This window comes from Chaetodon trifascialis, chromosome 3 (genome assembly GCF_039877785.1).
Source record: "Chaetodon trifascialis isolate fChaTrf1 chromosome 3, fChaTrf1.hap1, whole genome shotgun sequence".
In the NCBI taxonomy this organism is placed as follows: Eukaryota; Metazoa; Chordata; class Actinopteri; order Chaetodontiformes; family Chaetodontidae; genus Chaetodon; species Chaetodon trifascialis.
The window spans coordinates 25,654,438-25,676,069 of record NC_092058.1 but is presented as its reverse complement, the minus strand read 5'-3'; the positions used below and the strand labels follow the sequence as shown (position 1 = coordinate 25,676,069).

Here is a 21,632-nt window from a genome sequence, read left to right as displayed (position 1 = left end):
ATTGCTTCTTACAAATTCACTGCTCAATGAAGCATGGAACAGCCTTAATAAAACATGCAATTTAGAGCCAGTATTATCCAGATAATGGCTTTATCACTGAGCAAGTGTTGGGACACAATGACATAAAAGAGGAACTGAAGCATGAGTGATGCTAATGTGCCACAGTAGCATATCACCACTCAACACCCTCGACAGGGATTCAAAATCTCTGCTTGATTTGTGAAGTCCTTTTGCACTGCACATCTTATAACAAAGAAATTAGAGCCAGTTGAATAGGGGCATTTCATTTGAATTCAGCTTATGCAAGATAGAAATCAACTGTATGGCACCAATAGCATGAATGAAGCATAGCACCTCCTGATCCTAAACTGCGTTGCAAAGCTGACATTGTTCCAATCGTTCACTGTAATCTCTGCTATCACATTTCAATGACAAGCAACCAAACAGATGACTTCAGATATGCAACTTCTTATACGGGTTATCTGTTCAGCACAGCTTGTGAATAAATAAACTGAGAAAACATAGTACAGCATCTCCACTGGCACATAGGCCAGTCAGGATGAGGGAGAGCAGAGTATGAGTCACGCATGGGTAAGGAAGTCCTCAGAATGGCTTGTGGTGATGCCCATGGTGGGGAGGAGCATTTCTATGACAGATGGTACAGGCTAGGCAGTGTGTTGGGTTAGTGAAGAAGCATATGGCACTCTCTAGATGATCTCATACGCCAGCGCCAGGCCTAGTCGGAGGTGTAAATGCGTCTCTGCACCTTGCCAGAGAAAGCGGAACTGCTGATATCGCCAGCAAAAATAATGAGAGGAACACCTAGTGTGAGCATGTGTGAACACAGCCTATGTTATATCTGTGACTTTAGCCTTTTATTTCACATCCTTACTAATACACCGTTGTAATGTGTCACCGCTATGGATAATTCAACATTTGAACACTCAACTTGATATTTGGGATGTGCTTCTTAGAATGTTCATTGCATGCATCAAATAGTGAATAAAGGATGTGGAGTTTATGGCCTGAAACGTCCTGTCTGTCCTCCCTGTTGCTGTCACAGTTGCAGTTGCCCTGGCCCTCTATGCCACTGGGTTCTTCCAGCATGCCCTTGGCTCTGTGTCTGGTATATCCCATGTCTTTCCACACTGAAGGGGAAATGCAGTGAATGTGTCTGGGAGTGCATCCAGCAGAGGAAGCTGTGTAGGGAGTCCCCACTGCACCTCAGTGCACAATGGCAGACCCATACCACTGGATTCCATGAGAGGAAAAATCGAATTATCTCTTCCATCCCTGGGTTTGCTGGTGCATGCCTACACTCGTCAGCCGTTTCGTTCAAGGTTGGGAGATCTCCTTATGCTTTCCACCCAGCAGATAGTGTACACCATGCAGCTTTTTATTCGTGGATCGAATGTAATAATTTTATAACATGTGTTCTGATACTACGATACACAGATTTAGACAACATGGGCAACACCAAAATTCGTCACACACTAGGATGGTTGTGATGAACCTGCTGGGTCCTCTGATGGTGTTAGAGACTGGCTGCTTGGCCAACTTCAGAAGCAAGATATTTTAATTGACAAATCATCTAAATTACTCTACATTGAATTGCATCTGACACTTAGCCAAAACGCTTAGGTCTCGCTGATAGGACTGGCATGAACACTGACAGCACACATGGCAAAATACACTTTAAGCCAGTACCGTGTGGAAAGATTTGTGGATTATGGGCCCGAGGCATAGAGGGGGCCACAGAGAGTAGACAACTAAATGAGCAGGCTGAAAACAATCACTTTAAGATACACATAATGACAGTGTTCTTGGCCTTGAGCTACTTTTATTTACACACCATCTGAGGCGCAGTGTGAGCTTCATTGACTTGACTTTAAGGGATCCTGAAGATCCCCAGTAGCCAAAAAAGAGACTCTCCTGTCAGGGAAAAATAAACACTATATATAGCATGGCCAACCAAATGTTTATGTTTTCAGTGCAAGAGCTGATGTTTATCTCAGTCAACCACATTTTCAGTGCTTTCAAGCATGGTCACTTAAGACAGCAATGGGTAGCATATTAAAACTGATGGAGAAACATTTGCAAGATGAGGAGATCTTATAGATCTCGTTCTTTCCTGCTACCTTACACATTATCACAAAAAGCACAAGCATAACCAAATCTGCATGCCTGCATACGCATACATACACACACACCCACACATGCCTGCCACATCAATGAGTTAATGTCAAGGTAGCTAACTATTATTCAGTAAGCCAACATATCAAATTAACTATCGCTCTAATAAGCACACATGAGATTTGACAGCCATGCATAAAAACTGCTCTGTTTACACTGAATATTCATGACCCAGTGAAATAAATTAAAATGCTTCCTACCTCTGTTTATTGTCATTCTGGCAGTGAGGCTGTGCTAAGTCCAAAAAAGTGAAAGAGAGCAGCAGAGGTAGACTGAGGTGAAGCAAGAGTGAGAGAAATTAAGGTAACTTTACAAACTGAAAACAAGACGCAGTGAACAAACCTGAGAGATACTGAAAATGTAATTGCAACACGATTTGTCAAAGGAAAGTCAGGCTGATGTCAACGGTAAAAAAGGGAAACGCAGTCCGACTCATCCGATATGAGATGTTCATATACACGAGTATATGTTGCTCCCATTCATCACACAGGCTCAACATGCGGTGGAGATAAGAATCCAAAGCAATGTGCTCTTCCATCGTGGCTTTGTCAATGAATGATTGCTGGGTGAGGCATGAGCCATGGCAGACATGAAGGGCTCTCGCAGCAAGGAAGGGTGGGGAAAATGTGGTTTTGATTTAGAATTCAGACTGAAAATCCATCAAGATTTGCCCAACAGATGCATCTGTCATGCGGGTGGCGACACACAAAGTGGACTGCATAATCACATTCTCTTTGGCTGCAGCAGGGCACAGGTATTTGTATGTGTGTGTGTGTGTGTGTGTGTGTGTGTGTGTGTGTGTGTGTGTGTGTGTGTGTGTGTATATTTGGGTGCATGTGCATGGCTGTGCATGTTTGTTTCGAAGGCAAAGACGAAATCTATATTCATTACTGGACTTTCTGTGATATCTCAAAACTGGCAGATAGCAACCAGGTCTTTGTGAAAAAACCTGTATACACACAGATATATACCCACTGTATATATACTGTGTGTGTGTGTGTGTGTGTGTGTGTGTGTATTGAATATTCCTTCTAAAAGGAGACACATAGGTTTGCAAGGACAGACATACTACTTGCACATTATTTAAATACAAGCATGTCTTCATATCTCTTCAAATATCTTCATACCTACATATTACAAATAAACAAAATAATGTTCTATACCGCACTGATTTTGAATCGATGAAAGTGACGTTGTGTGTGCAGCTGTGCAGGTCCACGCATCATGGAAGACTTTAATGTCTCAGACAAATGGGAGCAGTTCCGGTCACAAGTTTTTTGAATGAGGGCGCTGCAAAGCCACCAGACTGCATCCACAGAAACAGTCATTTTATCATTGTAAAACAAGCTTCATTCAAATGAGACAAAAACAAAATAAAACTCACCCAAACGTTCATTTTTTCACTGTTCCAACAATCATCACCAACTGTTGTTTGGTGGAAATAAACTCTTAGGGGAGGAGAGGAGCATCACAGAAGCAGCGTGGAGAAACTGTGCGCGGAGACGGAATATTTTCAAATCGAACTCTGGAATTATGTTCGCTGGACATTATGACCAGATAGACCTAAGTATGAATATGTCAGATTTCAACTGACTCAGTAAAAAAATAAAAATAAAAGAAATAATAATAACAATAATTACTGCACAATGGAAACGGTTTTGTGACTCAATGAAGGGAATACATATCCATCTCTCTCTCTCTCTCTCTCTCTCTCTCTCTCTCTCTCTCTCTCTCTCTCTCTCTCTCTCTCTCTCTCTCTCTCTCTCTCTATATATATATATATATATATATATATATATATATATATATACATACACACACACACACACACACACACACACACACACACACATACATACATATATATAAAATGGTGAAATAAGACATGATATAATTGGTCGGCGTCTTGCTAGTCACTCCATTGAGACATGGCAGGAGTTGATGGCGCTGTGATCGTTAGATCTGACACGGTGACCATCATCAAAGGCAAATACATCATGTAGCCTGATCCCAGTAGTCTCTTTCTTAAGTGCTCTCTTACTCAAGTCCTTGGTTTTTTCATGAGCCTGATGAGGCACTGAGTGAAATCTGCAAATAAAATACACTTGATCATATATGTTTTTAATGGGATCCGTGTTGGGTTACAACCACAAAAATTTGCAGCTCAATTGTTCTGACCTCTTTGTGTCACATTTTAGGAAGCACGGAAACAGAGGTGCTACTGAAACTTGACCGCAACATGCCAAAGTAGCATCGCATTACACACATCAATTATTGATTCTGCCAGAGAGAAATTTACTTGGAGGCATAAATGAGTACTGCCTTACAGTAGCTCTACAAGCAGTCAAAAGGACTGACTACCTGAATGCCTAAAATCCAGTCAGAGACAGCATAAATGTTTGCAAATGAGAAAACTTCACAAAATAGGACAATAATCTTTAACATTGTCAGTGAGAATATTTAGAAATAGGAGGTATGTTATGTAACCCTGTTATGGACCCTTAAGGTCCAAAAGTTTATTTTTCAAAACTGCAGTTTGGTGCATGGGCTGTCACACACACACAACACAAAGATTAAAAGCTTGGGTATGAGACTGGTGGATTTGGGTCATTGGTTTTGGACAGACAGCAGGAGTTAGCGTGCCATTCTCTCAGTCCCAGTGGAGCACACATTACAAAAACTTTGGAGTCTCTGATAACTCCCTGCACAGCTCACCCAGTATGGAGCCACAGAAATGAAACCCTACTTTGCCTAAGCCATTAGCTGGTTGTGAGTCACCCATCTGCCACAATGTAAACTCTCCCCTAAGAGTTGTCACTCAAGCTAAAGGGAATCAGTGGTCCATGTCTGATTCTTTTTTTTCTTCTTTGTTTGTTTTGATAGAGAAGGAGGAAGATTTTAAGCTATTTGTCCTCTGTGGTAATAGAACAAATCAATCTGTGTCCACTTTGGGAGAGTTGGATCACTCTACAGTACATGAGTGGAGTGAGAGGAGTTTCTAGCAAAGCTGCAATTGAACTGTCAACTTAAACACTTCATGGTTAAGTGAGTGTAGCAGAGAGGAGAATACTGGTTGGTGTGCATGTGTGTGAGTTTGTGTGTTCATATGGGCAAGCTTACCCCACGCATGTCATTCATCTGTGTCTGTGCCTCCATGCTTGACTGGTTCATTCTATTGTGTATGCAAGGAACCAAGGACTCACAGCAGGGTATCAGCACCACACAGAAATCCATTGGAGTCGCTCCTGGTCAGCTCAGATACCCCAGCCATCCGTATCCCCTGTACAGAGTCATACGCTGTGTCCTCTATAGTGGAAAGCCATGAAACAGAGCTCCATCCAAGGCTGGCTTCATTCCCTGCCTCCCCCTCAACCCCTGGGAGTCAGGGCTTGACAGTCTCAGTTTGCATTTCAGCCCAACAGATCATAACTTAAGAGGTTACTGATCTCCCTCTTTCTCTCGCTCTCTATCACATTCATGTATGACCTAACACGGCCCATGTGTGAGCCGCACACATTCATGAAAAGACACGATGTGTAGCTGAAGAAATTAAGCGTCAGGAGATACTCGCTTGCATGCTTTAATGGTGAGCCAGCAATAGTCACAGGATACAAAGAGTGTGAGAAACACACACACAAATGTACTCGGACACTGACCAAAGCCAATGGAGATGAGAAGATAAAGCAGTTCTGAAGTAGGCTGTGAGAATAGGGGGGTTGATTTACTAAGCCAACCGCAAATTACTGTCAGAGCTGCAAAAATTTGCTTTGCTGCATATTTTCAATTTAGCTGGGAATTTACTAACACCCGTGATGTAAGTGGTCACAGCCACAGTCGAGTTCATCTGAATGCACTGCTGGTAATTAGGACCTGATGCTGGGCTATTTAACACGTGTCTTGTCCATTTCTGAAAAGCAACAAAGCGCAAAGGAAAGTGTAAGTTCTCTGCTACTGGCCTTGAAATATTGTTTGAAGAAACCAATAAAAATATTTCTGAACTGCAGTCTTGCAATTACCTCTACTGCAGTGGACAATCCGCAATGATAAATCATCTTCAGCCCCCATTTGTAGGAAGTTAATTTCCCTCTGCACATACAGTATTTTGCAGTTCAACATTGAAATGTCCTAAAATAGATTTTACAATAAACCAAACACGAAACAAAAAAAACACCTACAAATCCTGAGTCATAGGTAAATCAACCCTTGAGTCTAGCCTGGGTTTTATTAAGATATCTGTTCTAACTCCCTCTTCCAAAGGTTTCTGTCTCTCTATTTTTCCCCCTATCAAGCAATATAGGTACTGTCATGAAAATATATATCCTCTTCCTCCTATTCAGTTTATCTTTGTCTGCATCATAACCAGGGTCACCGAAGGCAGCACCCCAGGCTCAGGAGCCCGGACGCAGCAGCAAGAGTGGCACCTCGCTGGCTGACAACCAACCTGGATGCACTGTCAGAAAGTCGCAGCTGTAGTTCGAGAGGACACTGAATAAAATATAAAGCTGAGGGTGGAAATATACACTGCATGCGTTGGCCACTTTGGTGTGTGGGAAGAAAGTAGAACAGGGAAGGTAGCGGATGGAAGAGAAAGCTATGTGTAGGTGCATACAAATGTGTGCTAAACCATCTTTGTTCATGTGAGGAGAACGTATTTTGTGAAGATCTGTGTTACAAGAATAAAATTAGAGTCACTTCCTTGCATGGCTTCATGTGGGCGTGTGGGGGCAATAATCCAAAGTGTAACCAATAATCACGAATAAATACATTAAAACAAAAAATAAAGAAGAAGAAAAGACCATGCAAAACATGAGAAACTAAACATGAGAGGTTGTGAAACAGATTAGTCCGGATGAGTGCATGATGAAAAAGCGAGCAGGCGCAACCACTAAGCTCAAAAAAACAGGCTTCCGCCCATAAGCATGCAGCATAAAGACACGATTAAACTTGATAAAACTTCATCCCTGATTAGCCACAGCCACTTGCATGTCCTGTCGCAGAGCCAAAGAGCCATGCAGCACAAATAGGACCGTTAAGGTTTCACAGTGTACAGCAGTACATCTAACACAGTAATTACAACCAAATCAGTTTACAAAGCCCTAAAACTAACTTATTATCAAAGTAATAAAGAGAGTAAATAAGAGTAATTAGCCTGTGCATAAATTCATACAATGGACACACCATTTCCTATATTTAAACCTGATTCACGTGGTGCTCACTGTATGAGAACACTTCTACCGCTTCGCGATCATAATGCCATGTCACCAAAACACTGAGATCAGCAAACATGACATTTTACAATAGCTTGAAATAAAAGTCATGCTACTGAGCCCAAAACAGACACAATCACCTGCACGCAGACTCGTCAGTTCATTTGTCATTGAGCTAATCTCAAATGAACCTGCTGGTATATGACTGAGAATCGACTTTGTGTCCACAGCACTGACACTACAGTGGGTGTTGAAAATTAAAACATGCAATCAAAGTAAAAAACACTGAATGCTTTGCCTGGTCTTGTTCACTTAATTCTCTGATCTGATATTTCCCGATTGAAGCAATAAATTTGCTAAGTTTCATGATATTTTATTTTGGTAAAGGTCTTGTCGGCCATGGCTGCTTGTGTTCAAACAACATTAAAACACTGCTGTTTCAGATGTCTGGCTTGTGTTAAATAAACAAACAGGACTCAAAGAAAACAAGGATATTTCCATTTGCAAGAATTTCCAAATATTAAGTCATATCTCATTGACAGTATCAAACTCTTTAAACCATCACCTAACTGTCAGAGGCTGGCTGCTCCATTCTATATTTGAGTGGACAAACATGAATGAATGTGTGTGTGTGTGTGTGTGTGTGTGTGTGTGTGTGTGTGTGTGTGTGTGTGTGTGTGTGTGTGTGTGTGTGTGTGTGTGTGTGTGTGTGTGTGTGTGTGTGTGTGTGTGTGAGTTCAACTCACTGAGTCTCTTTGCAGCCTCCAGGGCCTCAGCCGCCGTGTCGGCCACATAGAAGCGCTGGACAGCCACGCCGCTCTCTTGCATCAGCTTCTTGCTCTGGTACTCTTGCAGATTCAGCCATCTCCTGGGACTCAACCAGGTGCACTGGAGGGGAGGGAGGGAAGGAGGGAGGCAAGAATGAGTGTGCGTGACTTTCAGGTGAAAGCTAGTTAACACAGGTAACACAGCGCTATAAAAAGGTAACATCTCAAGGGTTCCATCGTGCCTAATGATAACAGTTTTTCTACTTCAGCTCAAAGTCTCTTCAAGCCCGTGCACTCTCTGCTGCGGTGTTTTACATTATACAACACCAAAACAAGCTAACACCTGCCTCGGAGTGCACAGGCTACATCCTCTCTCCTCCTCCCTCCTCCTTGTCACCCCCCCCCACCATCTCTCTCTCTCTCTCCCCTTTTCCAGTAATGAGACAGGCAGCCAGGCCTAAGCTGCAGGACAGGTCTGGAGCTGTTTGCTCCATCAGCAGACGCAGGCCCTGTCAGCTCCAGCTGTTGTTGCTATTAAAAGGAAATTGGCTTTTTAATGTGACGGGGAGACACAGGCTGTGTTAGAGTTAGAATCCCTCTAACCAAGCACACACTACTCTGTGCATGGGTGTGTGTGTGTGTGTGTGTGTGTGTGTGTGTGTGTGTGTGTGTGTGTGTGTGTGTGTGTACGTGTGTGCGTGCATACAAATGTTTTCACAGGAAAGATCTTCAGGGAGTCGTTAAGGAGAGAAAGGCCATTAAAGTAAAGGGAAAACAAGGATTGTGAGCTAAACTATGGCACGGCATATAAATGATTCCTCAGTGTGTGTATTTCCTCACCCAGTGAAGATTAAACTAACATGATAATAACATCAGCATTGCAGCGCATTATGTTGCTGACTAAGTCAAGTTAAACTGACCTAAAATGTTATCCACCATTACTGTCAGGGCTACACAAGACATTTGTTAGCTGAGGAAACCTGCATGAACATAAGAGGCACATTAAAACGCAGATGATGATGGCATCTCGTGATATTGCCAACTTGTTATTGTACAGTATGTTGGTTTATACCAACCCCTATTGTATACTGCTATTATACTGTCAATACTACATCAACGCAGCAAAATCAAATGTTCAATCACGCCGGCTGCACTTAGGCCTGCACAGTCAATACTCTGTGCTAAACAACAACCACTAGTTCAAAAAAGTAGCCAGCGTCTCCAGGTTGGTTCTGTGCTTGACAGCGGGAAAAATACATTTCTGTGGGGGCAGAAACAAAAGCTAAAATATGGCAATTGCGTCAAGCTGCGCACCACACCTTGAAATTGAATCTGCGTCCTTCGAAACTGACTGACAAAAATTATGGCAGTCAAGTGAAATTATTTAGAAGGAGCTGACAGAGGGACAACCGACATGGCCGACTGTTACAAGAGGAAAATAGTGGTACTGTGAGTATAACAGTGGGTGTTTTGGTCCCAAAGCCAAAAGCAATGTTTCTGCAGTATGCCCAAGAGTCATTAATGGCATGAAAGAGATACTGGAAGTGGCTAAAAGAATCCTCTTCATTATGCCATCTGTGAATCTTACACCTGCGCTAATCAAACCAGTATTTTGAGGTTTAAGGAGACAAAAGCAGGAAAAAGCAACCATATTTTTAGGCTACATTTTGATCCAGTGGTGCACTGAGGATGACAAGGCCACTCTACACCTTTTAAAGTCATCAGGCACTCCCCATCATTCATGGTGGGGAAAGAATAAGATCACAGGGCTGGGGGGATGCTATTTGTTCAGCATCTTTCAACCATTAAGTGATGGAGGGAGTCAGATGTAGACCCTTAATGGTTATTAGCGATTAAAGTCTAATGAGCTTAGCATGGTCACTCTAATAATAGCAATAAACAGCTAAGCCAAACCTTTTTGGAATCTAAGCACACTCATCAATGGTCCCTATGGTTGAAAAGGGTCAGTAAATTTCTGGAAAATTTCCAGAAAACTTGTAAGGGAAGTGAAGCTCAGGGGTTTTTGGAAATGTAGCACAATATCAATACAAAAATTGTTCCATGTAAGAGTGAATTTATATGGGGGGGATACACATAGAAAGCAAAACCAGGTCCAATGGCAGGCACTGCATTCAACAGTGCATTCCTCCATCACATGCACAGACCATTCAGCATCCCTTTAAATAGGAATTCAGTAAAATTACAACCCTCCGTATGCACAGTACATTCTCCCATCACATGTGCAGCCCACACAGCTGCAGCGTCTGAGCCAAAGGATGACATGCTTTCAATGAGAACCAGCAGATAGAAGCCGAAAGCAAAATACACTGTTAATAACTTGTTAACATCATCTGCTAGCGTTGGCTGGCTAGCTGTTACCATGTGGGATGCAGCTTGGCTGAGCATGCTAATTAATTAAAGACTTTTAATGAATGTATTTCCATTCATTATTGTCAAATTCTTGATTTTCATTTCTATTAGAAAGGTTTTCAATTATGTCTGCTTATGATAAGGTGAAAGGTTTGTTTACATCTGCATGCGACATGGTAAACACAGGCTAAGCATATAACACTTGTATTTCCAATAAATCCATTTTATTACCCTTGTTTCTCATAAAATTCTGTTAATTACCATGGAAAGTTTTCACCTTGAATATTCCTGAAATTTTGCAACCATAATGGCCCCTTCACTGAAAACAAAGCCGCTCGACTAGTAATTCACAAGCCATGCCAACGTCCTTTCTGTGCCACAGCACAGTGTATTAGCATGCTTTAACCATTCCAGCTCTCACGAGAGCCTGTGTGGAGACTTCATTAGAACCAAAAGAGGTTGTTTTCTAGGAGAACAGGACATGTTGCTCTATACTGGCTTCTTCTCTCGCATAACTGAATACAGTAATGAGGGGCATCCGCAGGTCACCTCTGCAGTACCATACTATTCATATGCTTCAGTTTTTCCAGTTTGTATGTGCACATGTGGAGCTACGCTTTTAATTCCGTCCCCCATAGCATCGTATAACAGCCAAGACTGATGATGTCACTCATGAAGGTGTCTAGAGGGGTTCAAACGCAGGGCAGGAAGATATGCAGAGACCTGCATAGCAATGCAGGGCAGGGATTATACCAAAGCCAAACAGCCACTGCCGTGGATGCTGCGGGTGTGGCCATAAGGCCTCCGTCAACACGCTGGACATCAACAATAGCACGACATTTCTCCCACTCTGTAAACATTAACAGCTAACCCGCTAGCAAGTGAAGTCTGTTTCTTTGTTGAGAAATAGTTTATATTGATGCTGAATTGACAAGAAAACTGTCGACATATGACACCTCTTATCTTATGTTTTTGCAGACAGAAACACTAGGTAACCGCTAAAGTATGACAAGCTTGTCTGATGTTCATTGACTGCGAGTAGTTATTGATTTGTGATTGGGTTACAGTCTAATAAAGTACGTTGGCACTGATTACTAACAGTGGCAGATCAGGCTAATTACAAGCTAATTGTGCTCAGTTTGTAATGGCAGCATGCAGTAAATGGTTTCCCTATGGGTACCTATCTTTAATCTACTTTCCTAAACACAATGCTTGATGTTATTAATGACTTCTGATGATAGTTGAAAGCTCTGCATTCTCACTGCCCCCTTTTTAAGCTTCCCTTTAACCTGAACAACTATTCACCCAGAAACATCTGCTATTTCTCCGTGCATTAGCTCCTCTTACTGTCAGCTTCTGTGTTTCTGTAGTATATCTAGTGACAAGAAGAGACTAGAGTCTCGTCTTGGGAAGTTTCCCATCTGTGTGTTAAACGTTTAACATGTAGAAAAATTGTTTTAAGTCATTTTTGTGACGCTCTTATGACTCAGGCTAAAATGCTAACACCTGCATGAGTGTTGAAACAATCAGTGTTGAATCAATCTTGATCACCCTTAACCCATTTATAGAATTAATTTTATTATTAAAATATAACAATAACAATAAATATGAATCCATTCACTACTTCTCTATAATATGTAATTATCACATATTGTTATTGCACCATTGGTTTTGGCCTTTGTGCCCTACATTTTGCCCGCAATGCTGTAATAAATTTGTATTTGTCAACGGCCAAAGTAGCAGAATTTAGAAAAAGCTCAAATAGATTTGGACAAAATGTATCGGTCTGTTGTTGTGGGAACACATCCCACAGCCTTAAGGAACCAAGCTGCAAAGCAAGTCTCATTTGCCTGCTGTCAGGTACCTGCAGGGCCTCCTCTCTTAAAACATCCACCTCCCTCGGCATTCAAACTGTTTGCCTTGGGAGGATTAGCTCTGCTGCCTGGGTGCATGTCTCCTTCTGTCAGTCTATCTTTTGGTCTACATTTCATCGAAGAAAACGACAGATGAGAGGACCACAGGACCAAGTTACATGTCTTTTCAACAGGAAGCATCAGATTACATCGAGGCACATCAACTGACAGGTCTAACTATTGGGACTACAATCTAAATTTAGAGATCTAAAAAACATCTAAATATGGTCCAGCTTGCACTGCAATCAGATGTTAGCAAGGTGTGAGAAACAACAGTTTAAGGTCAGTGCAGACACAGTGCTGGTTACACCAGCAATACCGCACCCCACAGTCATTTTCAACTCCAAGCTTGTGAATCTCACAAAGGGACTTGCTGTTAGAGACAGCAATCCTTCAGTGATGACACATTATTGTCACTTTTGGCTTCATTTTTGGAGAAACTGAGAGAGAGTCAAGATAAAATGAGCAACACAAATCCCCCTGCTGGCTGCAGGCTCGAGCACCACTAATTCATGCATTGCTAATTTTATCCAAATATTAATGTGATCTAAACTTAAGAGTTAAAATTAAATTTGGTGATTCTGGAACATTCCAATCGAGTGAAACCATTTGGCTAATACAGAAAAGTTCCAGTACAATTGAGAAAACAGAAAACATTCACTGCCTCTTAGACAGACGGCTGTTGTTATGCTACACAGACTGAAAAACGTGGGAGAATGTCCTAAAACCACTGGTGGATGACAATAATGTGACCTGAAAGCCACGGCCATAGTCTAAAAGGACAAGAAAAGTGTTTGATCCCAATTCCAGCCAAAGCGCGGGCACACCTTTGGAGAGAAAGATGCAACAATCATGTAAATCTGCTGTTAGCCTTCCCAAACCAGTTAACAAGGACACTCAAACCAATTAAAATGGATCCTCTGTCACCCCACAAAGGGAGCAGTGAGGAGGAAAAAGAGCTAGCAGACTTCCCAAAATAACAGCTTCTGCTTCCCGAAGAAGTCAAGTGGGGCTGGAGGTGTCCCTCCAGGCACTGACAGTTACCTAGAGCAAAACACCAGAGAATGGAAAGGCACCTGGGGCATTTTCTAGCATGTACCAGACCCACAGACAATTTGTATAAAAGCTGGGCTCTTACTTGGCACTCTAATAACAATATATCTACAGACATATACAGCCTGCATGCAGTCATCCAGTGATGTATTTCTACTTACCTGAAAGCTCACAATGCCTTATCTGTAATGTTGCCTTTGAGTGTACATGTATAACAGTAATATATTGATGTATTTCTTTAAATAGCACTCTTGTAAACACAGTCAGTCAGAACCTTTCTGCTAGCAAATAACTGCTTCATTGTGTAACCTATTATACAGTTTTGTTTGCGCAGCCTAGTTCCAGCGACTTACTTTATAGAGACACATAACTTACGTTTGTGTATTACTTAACCTCCAATCCACCACCTGAAACAAGTTTAACATTAGCACTTAGCTACGTAGATATAGAGTAGCCAGTCGCAGCCAAGATGGAAACACATGCTGAATACAAAGAGCAATGTTGTTCATGTTATGTGTAGAGGCCATTCACAACCTTCACACTTCAGATAAGCAACCAAAAAATGTGTGTGAGGTTCTGTGCCAAATTCTATCAAAATGACATAGAAATAAACTGCAATTATTATTCATCATTAGCCGATTGGTGTCTGAATATTGCTTTGTTTTAATGTTGTTACATGTATTACATATCTGTATTTCTTGCTTTAAATTCAATAGAGTATTGAAGCCGATGACAAATTTTCCACTTTGCAGACAACTGAGCTCCATAATGATTGATGGTCTGACAGATGACACATGCCTGATTAGCTGTGTTAATGAACTTTCTGAACTTTTAAATTATATTCTTCATTATGCCCTAATGACGGCCTGATGCCAGCATCTGAGCAGTGACTTGGAACAGCGACTCCATCTCCATCTATTGTTTACTACTGTCCTGTTGTGCTACAAAGACTTTTAGACATACACAGGTATTCTTGACTACTGGAATTCATAATTAAAAAGGTGAAGTGAGGCTTGGTATTACTACAATTGTTAGTGAAATCTGGGATGGCAATGCTGTAATACATCCTGTATGCAGAGACATCTGGCTCAACACCATCAAGAGGCAAACACTGGGTAAGAAAACAGCAGGCCTGTTGCTTTACCTGGCAACACCTTCTGTAAGTGAGGATGTCGTCATTTTAAAAATAGATCTTTAATCCAGAAAACAATGCAATACCCTGCTTCTCTAATTAAAATGAATCTTCCTGAAGACATCATTGAAAGTACTGAAACATTCTAGATTTAGTACACAGTATAAGGAGATACTTCAGTGTTTCAGAAGGAAAAGTCCTGTTCTGTATATAAGTAAAGTGAGTGGCAGCTGAAGTGAAATCATCAGTAATAACCACATTAGAAAATTTCTGGTTGTGCGGTATTATGGTAGGTTAATGGTTAGGACACACATTACATCAGTCCTTACGTTTACATGCAGTAAATATTCGGGTTATGGTCAATATTCTGAGACAATTCAGAATAACTTGTCTACATGCGTGAGCAAACGGGGTAATCAATTGGGATATCCCGATCAAAACAGCGACGCACGGACAATGTGTTGACGCACGGAGAATGTCATGACGCAATGTGCGTCATTTCAGCTTCTTCTTCCTGTATCCAACAACAACAACAACAGCAGCCCGGGGCCGGTAGCAGTCGCCTTCGTTTGCGCTTTGGTGCTGGTGCTGACCCACCACCAGTACTTAACACTATTCTGTCTCACTTGGAAGGAAAGAACGTGAAGAAATAGGAAATGGAGCCGGAGCTGTGCCATCCATACCCATGCTACCTGCACTCAAAAGACCAAGATTCCTTGCGAATAGAACATGCGCAGAACACAAATTAATGTTCCGTGCGATGGGGATATTCCGATAGGCGTATACATGACCAAAAATTCGGGTTAGAAAAGGAGTAACCCAGGGGTCATATTTGGGTTTTTCAAAAGGGTTATTGGTGTTTACATGGCCGTGCGCAACCGGCTTACTGCTGATATTCCAGTTGTGAAAGGGTTACTTGACTGCATGTAAACGTAGTGAGTGTTTCTTAATTCTGGTCCTCAGTCCCACTGCCCTGCATGTTTTAGATGATTCCTCCTCCACCACACCTGATTCAAACGATCGGCTCGTCATCAAGCTCTGCAGAGGCCTGATAACGAGCCACTCATTTGAATCAGGTGTGTTTACATGGTATGATCACAAGGTTCAATTTTGGCCAAGGACCTTTGTTGCACACAGTCTCTCTCCCCTCATTTCCACCCCCCACATCTTCACTGTTCACTTTCAAACAAAGGCATAAAGTATCCAAAAAACACTAGCACAAAAAGCTATGGCTGTTGACGGTGCAAACCTTTGTGGATAAAAATGTAAGGAGATGATTCCCACTGAGCATTTCAGGAAGGAATATCCAATCCCAGAGTTACAAATTCAGTTTCATGTGCAGCCAACGGTGATCTGAAGCGAAAGAGTACGATACAGATACAGTGTCGTGTTTTGCGATGACAAACCATTATGAACTTGCTGCAGCTCTGATTTGCATATTTGACTGGCTTTATCCCAGAGCCATGCGCCATACTCAACTGACTGACAAAACCGGACTTGTGAGAAACAAAGATGAAATCAAACAAAATCACATGAGCAAAATATTGTGAAAGAGTCGCATATTTCAGTGTTGAAGATGAATACATGAACAGCATAACACTAAAAGACAACTTTAAAACAGAAATTTAAACTGTTAAAAAACACTTCCATACCCAGCAGCTCCTCAAATTGTGCAACTCTGTACTTACAGAATAATAGATCAATTTGCCACCATAAGAGTAGATATTAAGACATCCCTCCTGAGTCCCTCGTGTAGAATACAATACTTCAAAAATCATTACCACAGTTATGGTTTCAGTCACTCCTAGTCATGCTTAGCATTATCAGATAGCCAAGTCATGATAATGATAATAACCTGCTACACGTCTGCCTCTGTAGAAAGCCATGAGCGGTAAATGGTAGTATGGCAGCAAGGCAGGCAGGCAGGCAGGCAGGCAGCTGCCCTGCAGTCCTCTGAGACTCTCTCTCTACAGTAATTATCATCAGCAGCACTGTAGAGACAATCCACCAGCATCTTCTACCTAACTACTGCACTACTTGTCCTTAATACACACACACACACACACACACACACACACACACACACACACACACACACACACACACACACACACAGACGAAAATTGACACACACGGGATGTGCTGTGCACACTCGTGAACACACACTATGGCAAAAACAAAGTTGTGCGCTCTGACATGGCATAAATATTCACAGCGAAGTCCTATACACGCAAAAGCACTCAAGCTCTTTCTCATGAATACATCCAAGTGATGAGAAGTGGGGCGCAGTGACAAGAGAGAGTGGCGACAAAGATAAACAGCAATATTCTCTATTAATATGAGGAGAAACAAGGCAATAAAGACATTTACAGAACAGGTCGCATTTATTCTGCAAATCAAAACAGAACCAATGTCTCAGTGGCATGCCATAGAAAGAAAGTGGAAACAAACTGCATGGTGAAAAGTGGAAATGCAAGCGGTCACATTAGTAACCAGGCCTTATGATTCGACAAGCAATGCTCTGTGACTTTTTGTTCAAATAAGCCCTTCTGACAAAGCACTTGGCTCAAGGTCGAGACAGGTTCCAAAAAAGGCCCACAAAACATACATACCTGGCTTTCCCTTTAGGTCAGGGACACAAGACTTTCCAAGAGATCCTGAGGTACAAATACGCTACAGCTGAAGCCATGAAACCATGAAGCCATGCAGTATTTATGTGCCACCAGTCCAATAATAGTCTGCCATTGTCTCCATTATGTTTTACACCCTAGCGACTGCATTTTGCTTTTGATGCAAAAGCACAAGAAAAACCTTTACTTCAAAATGCAAATCAGAGGAGAAAGAAGCTGAAGTCCTGCTGAGGAAGAACTTATTCCGTGAAAGAATTTTGCTTTCAGCAGGCCTGCAGCAAGAGTCTTGACATTCAGCGAGTGATCACAAAATGTCACGTACACTGTGGCAGAGGTGGATACAAACTTTGTTTTCTCTCTTACGAAAGGGCTTTATGTTTAAAGCCACGCAAACATCCTCCTCTCAGTCAGATCGGAGTGCTTTTGATTGATGTTTTGATCAAAGCGTCTTACTTTGAGAACAGTCACACAGTGAGGTGCAGCCCAGTGAGAGTTTCAACACCAGTCCATCAAAATTAAAACAGGCTTGTGTATGAAGGAGGAGACATTTGATAAATAAAGAATGGTGTTCTAGAGAAGAGAATTTTGATGGATTTGCATTTGATTAAAGGCTCAAAAGGATATTAAAATCTCTAAATCATTAAAACATTTTACATATTTGCGTGAGGTTTGGCAGGATAAAAAGGCACAGGACAGCAAAAACTTTTTTTGTTCATGAAAATTCATGCAAATTCTGAAATTTGCAGGCTGATCTACATTAATATATACTGCACTTGTCTACAGAAGCTAACACTTAGTAGCCTAAACTTTGTTTTAAAACAATCAGTGAGGCCCTGAAAATTATGTTCATAGAATTCTGATATCTACTGAGGTGATCTCTTGATACAATAAAAACATTTCAAAAAAAAGAAAAGGTCAAACTTAGACGTTTACAGGGTCCCTTCAACATTCAAAACGATGTAGCACATTCACCTAATTTGTGGTGAACAAATGTTGACATAAATCTAAAGAATACAGGAGAAACATATCGAAAAAACAAACCAAAGACAAAAAGTCACAAAGACATTCACTAAAAATAAACTGTGTTGACGTTCATAAATAAGAAAAGAACAAAGGAACGTGAATCATTGAGATGTGCTGAATGAAGTATGTCACCATACTCCCCTCGCTGAGCTCTGAAAGCGACTGCGCCCTCACACAAAGACACGGAGAGGACAGACAGCGATGGCAGCAGCTGCATCAGATTGCCGAGTCCTTGTCGCAGCTGTACTTATCCACGAGTAGCTCTGAAGGACGAAATCTCAATATAGTCAATGCCATATTCCCAAAACACTTCCTTAGCTTGGCCATATGGTATTCAGCACGGCATCATGCAACATCAGGACTTCTCCTATGAGGCGCAAGATTGTGCAGTCTCGTGTCTGGTTGAGGGCAGCATGTACGTTGTCAAACCACACTTGTTGTGAGAAGTGTCATCACAGTGAGGGGATGTCTGATCTTGGCACTTTGCAAAGTCATTTCAAGACATGCCACTACTTTGTTGTTTGCCCTTCTGTTAAACTTAAGGAGTCAATATCCTAAGGCTAATTTAAAGCAGTTGTCTTTATCACTATGAGAGAGTGGAACAATGTCAAAAAGTCACCATCTGACAGAGTAGTTCTGGCTCCCTTGGAAATTTATTAGAGTCATAAGCCTTAATTTACAGGGGAAGGTTACAAAGCAGGCAATCACCTTTGATCAGGCCCATAAACAGCAGCCAGTCAATGCTGCACTGCTCGTTAATCTGTCACTCAAAAATTCAAAGGGTTGACATCGCAGGTCAAAAAACGCATTTGTTTCGCGAATGGAAGTGAAGCCAGCGAGGACCCGGCCAATCGCGAGTGAAGATGTGATTCTGCCCCGGCACTTGGTAACACTAAGAGAACATTATCTCTGAACACAGGCTATTTATCGAACTAAGGACATCAGCACTGTGGTTTTCACAATGCAGCCAACATCATCTTTAGTAATGCCGTAGTATTCATTCGGGCAACAGTTCATTTCCATAGAGATTAATTATGAATGCATTTAGTCATTACACATTAGGTGACAAGTAGTTAAATGCAATGATCCATGTTTTCTCAACATGCGAGCATACATTAGTCATTTTGTGATGTATGCTGATATTGACTTAAATGACCGTGATCCTAATCTCATCTGTATTACACAGTGTAAAAACCTGTTGAACACAGCATCACAAACACCTACATTTAGAACTGAAACAAAGAGTCGATTAATCCAGCGAATCCAGGCAAGAATTTTTAATAATCGATTGATAAATTATTCATCCAAAATGGCAAAAATTCACTGGTTCCAGCTTCCCTGAATATTAGCTGTTTTTTTACTCTTTCAAGACAGAATATTTATGCCGTTTAAGCTGTTGGACTGATAAAATGAGCCGTTTGAGTACGTCACCATGGGCTCTGGGCATTTGTCACTATTTGCTGACATTCCATGGACCAAACAATTATTGATTTTCCATGAAAATAACAATGTACATTAATCTATAATGGAAACTTACTCAAAGCCCTACCAACATGTGGGGTTGCAAAATTCTGGTTAAATTTAAGGTGGAAATGTTCCATGGGAATAAATAGGAATTTCCGGAAAATAACGACAATAAAATGGATATATAAGGGTTATTTGCTCAAGCTGTGTTTACCATGTCGCACGCAGATAGAAGCAAACCTTTCATCATATTCTAAGCATCAACTGAAAACCCTACGTTTGAAATGAAAAAAAATCAACAAGCTGTCTCAATGGACAACATTACAAAGACAATATATCTGATGTTTTAAATGCAATACATGTTCTACTGGGCTTTTGTCGGCTGTGTTTTTCTCTGTTTAACTGACATTGGTATGAGAACCTATGGTAACCAGTAATCTGCTAGATGGAGTACAGCAACATGAAGGAAAGACTGCTCTGATTGATGATGTGGACGACACATGCAAAGTGGCTGCTGTTGCATGATCTAATCGATACCTTATAGGACACCTGAACAAGAGCCTTCATCACTCAAAACCCTTCAGAAGTCTATAAGAAAGTAACAAATTACTTTATGTTTTTTTTCCCCCAACAGTTCATACATTATGAATACAGAGGAAGCACTATGAAGAGCTGCATTAAGGTAGTAAAACACAGAAGGGATTCAGAATACACCTTGAGCACAAGACACTACCCCTCTCACACAGGCTATTATCATTAAGTCTCAATGGCTGGACATAGTGCAGCTCCATCAGCGGAAACTCTCAATATGCCAATCCAGGATTGATTCCCAAGAGTCTGTGCAAAAGAAAAAAAAAAAGAAAGCTGATGCTTTCGTAGTTTCTGAGGCTAATGCACAATTTTAATCAGGCATATTCATGAGGAAATTGCAAATCTGTATTGATGTGGCCCGCATGACACGACCTTAAGAACAGGAAGAGGAGCTTACAGGACTCCAATCAGCAGGGGTTCAAAGGGGCCTTTGAGATCATTTTAGGACTCTGAGCGTCCTCCAAGTGACTGTCCTTCTAATGACCACAGGGTATTCCTTTCCCATCAAAATCTGAGATGGCCTGCCTTAGTGGGTTTTTTCTTGAATTGCCCGAAAGAAAAGAAGAAAGAAAAAAAAAAAACATGAGCATCACAGAAAGATAGTGCAGCAGAAAAATGAGAGGAAGAATGAGACAAAGCAGACCTTCTGGAAACTTCAAACCTGATGTACTGAGGCACTTTTCACAGAAAAGCCATGTGAAGACCAAAGACAATAGACTCTATTTTTAACTATGCGAGCAGCGCGGCTTTATGGATGGCAATGCTGGTCTGTTGATTCATCTGTTGGTCCACTACTTTGTTCCAAGCTATCTCAACTATTTGATAGATTGCTATGATATTTAGTAAGATTCTGTACAGGCATTCACGGTTCAAGGATGATGAATCCATACGACTTTAGTGATCCACAGACTTTTCACCTTTGCCACCGTTAAGTCAAACTGTTCATTTGTCCAATACTTTAGTTGATGTAATTTCCATCAGCCTCAGGTGCACTTTACATTAGGTTAAAACTACAATGTTAGCATAGTAACAGGCTTAACTAAGAAATGGTAAACATTATGTATTTCTAAGAGGTGGAATATACTTGGGTATTCACAGCTTAATGTGGTTTTTGGTGGATTTCTTTTCTAAAAGGAAACTATTCAGTGTTGTGTTGCAGTAATTTATTACATTTTCAGAAAACATTAAACCCATAACTGTGTTTTTATGTGAAAAAGAACAATAATGAATGCACTTAATCTGATAGCTGAGCTGGAATGTAAAAGAATTAATTTAAGTATTTACATAAT

At 41.2% G+C, this 21,632-nt stretch overlaps 1 protein-coding gene across 2 annotated transcripts in view; it reads right to left on the bottom strand.

Annotated features, from left to right (window-relative positions):
- The window catches only part of suclg2 (succinate-CoA ligase GDP-forming subunit beta), a 96,998-nt gene that overhangs the window by 64,098 nt on the left and 11,268 nt on the right, over positions 1 to 21,632 (bottom strand). Inside the window, exon 2 of one of the 2 annotated variants that reach the window (XM_070959523.1) lies at positions 8,147 to 8,288. In XM_070959523.1, the coding sequence (XP_070815624.1) occupies positions 8,147 to 8,288 (142 nt within the window). Of the gene's footprint in view, positions 1 to 2,393; positions 2,443 to 8,146; positions 8,289 to 21,632 lie in introns of those variants that run through there. The other variant, XM_070959524.1, reaches the window with a different exon arrangement.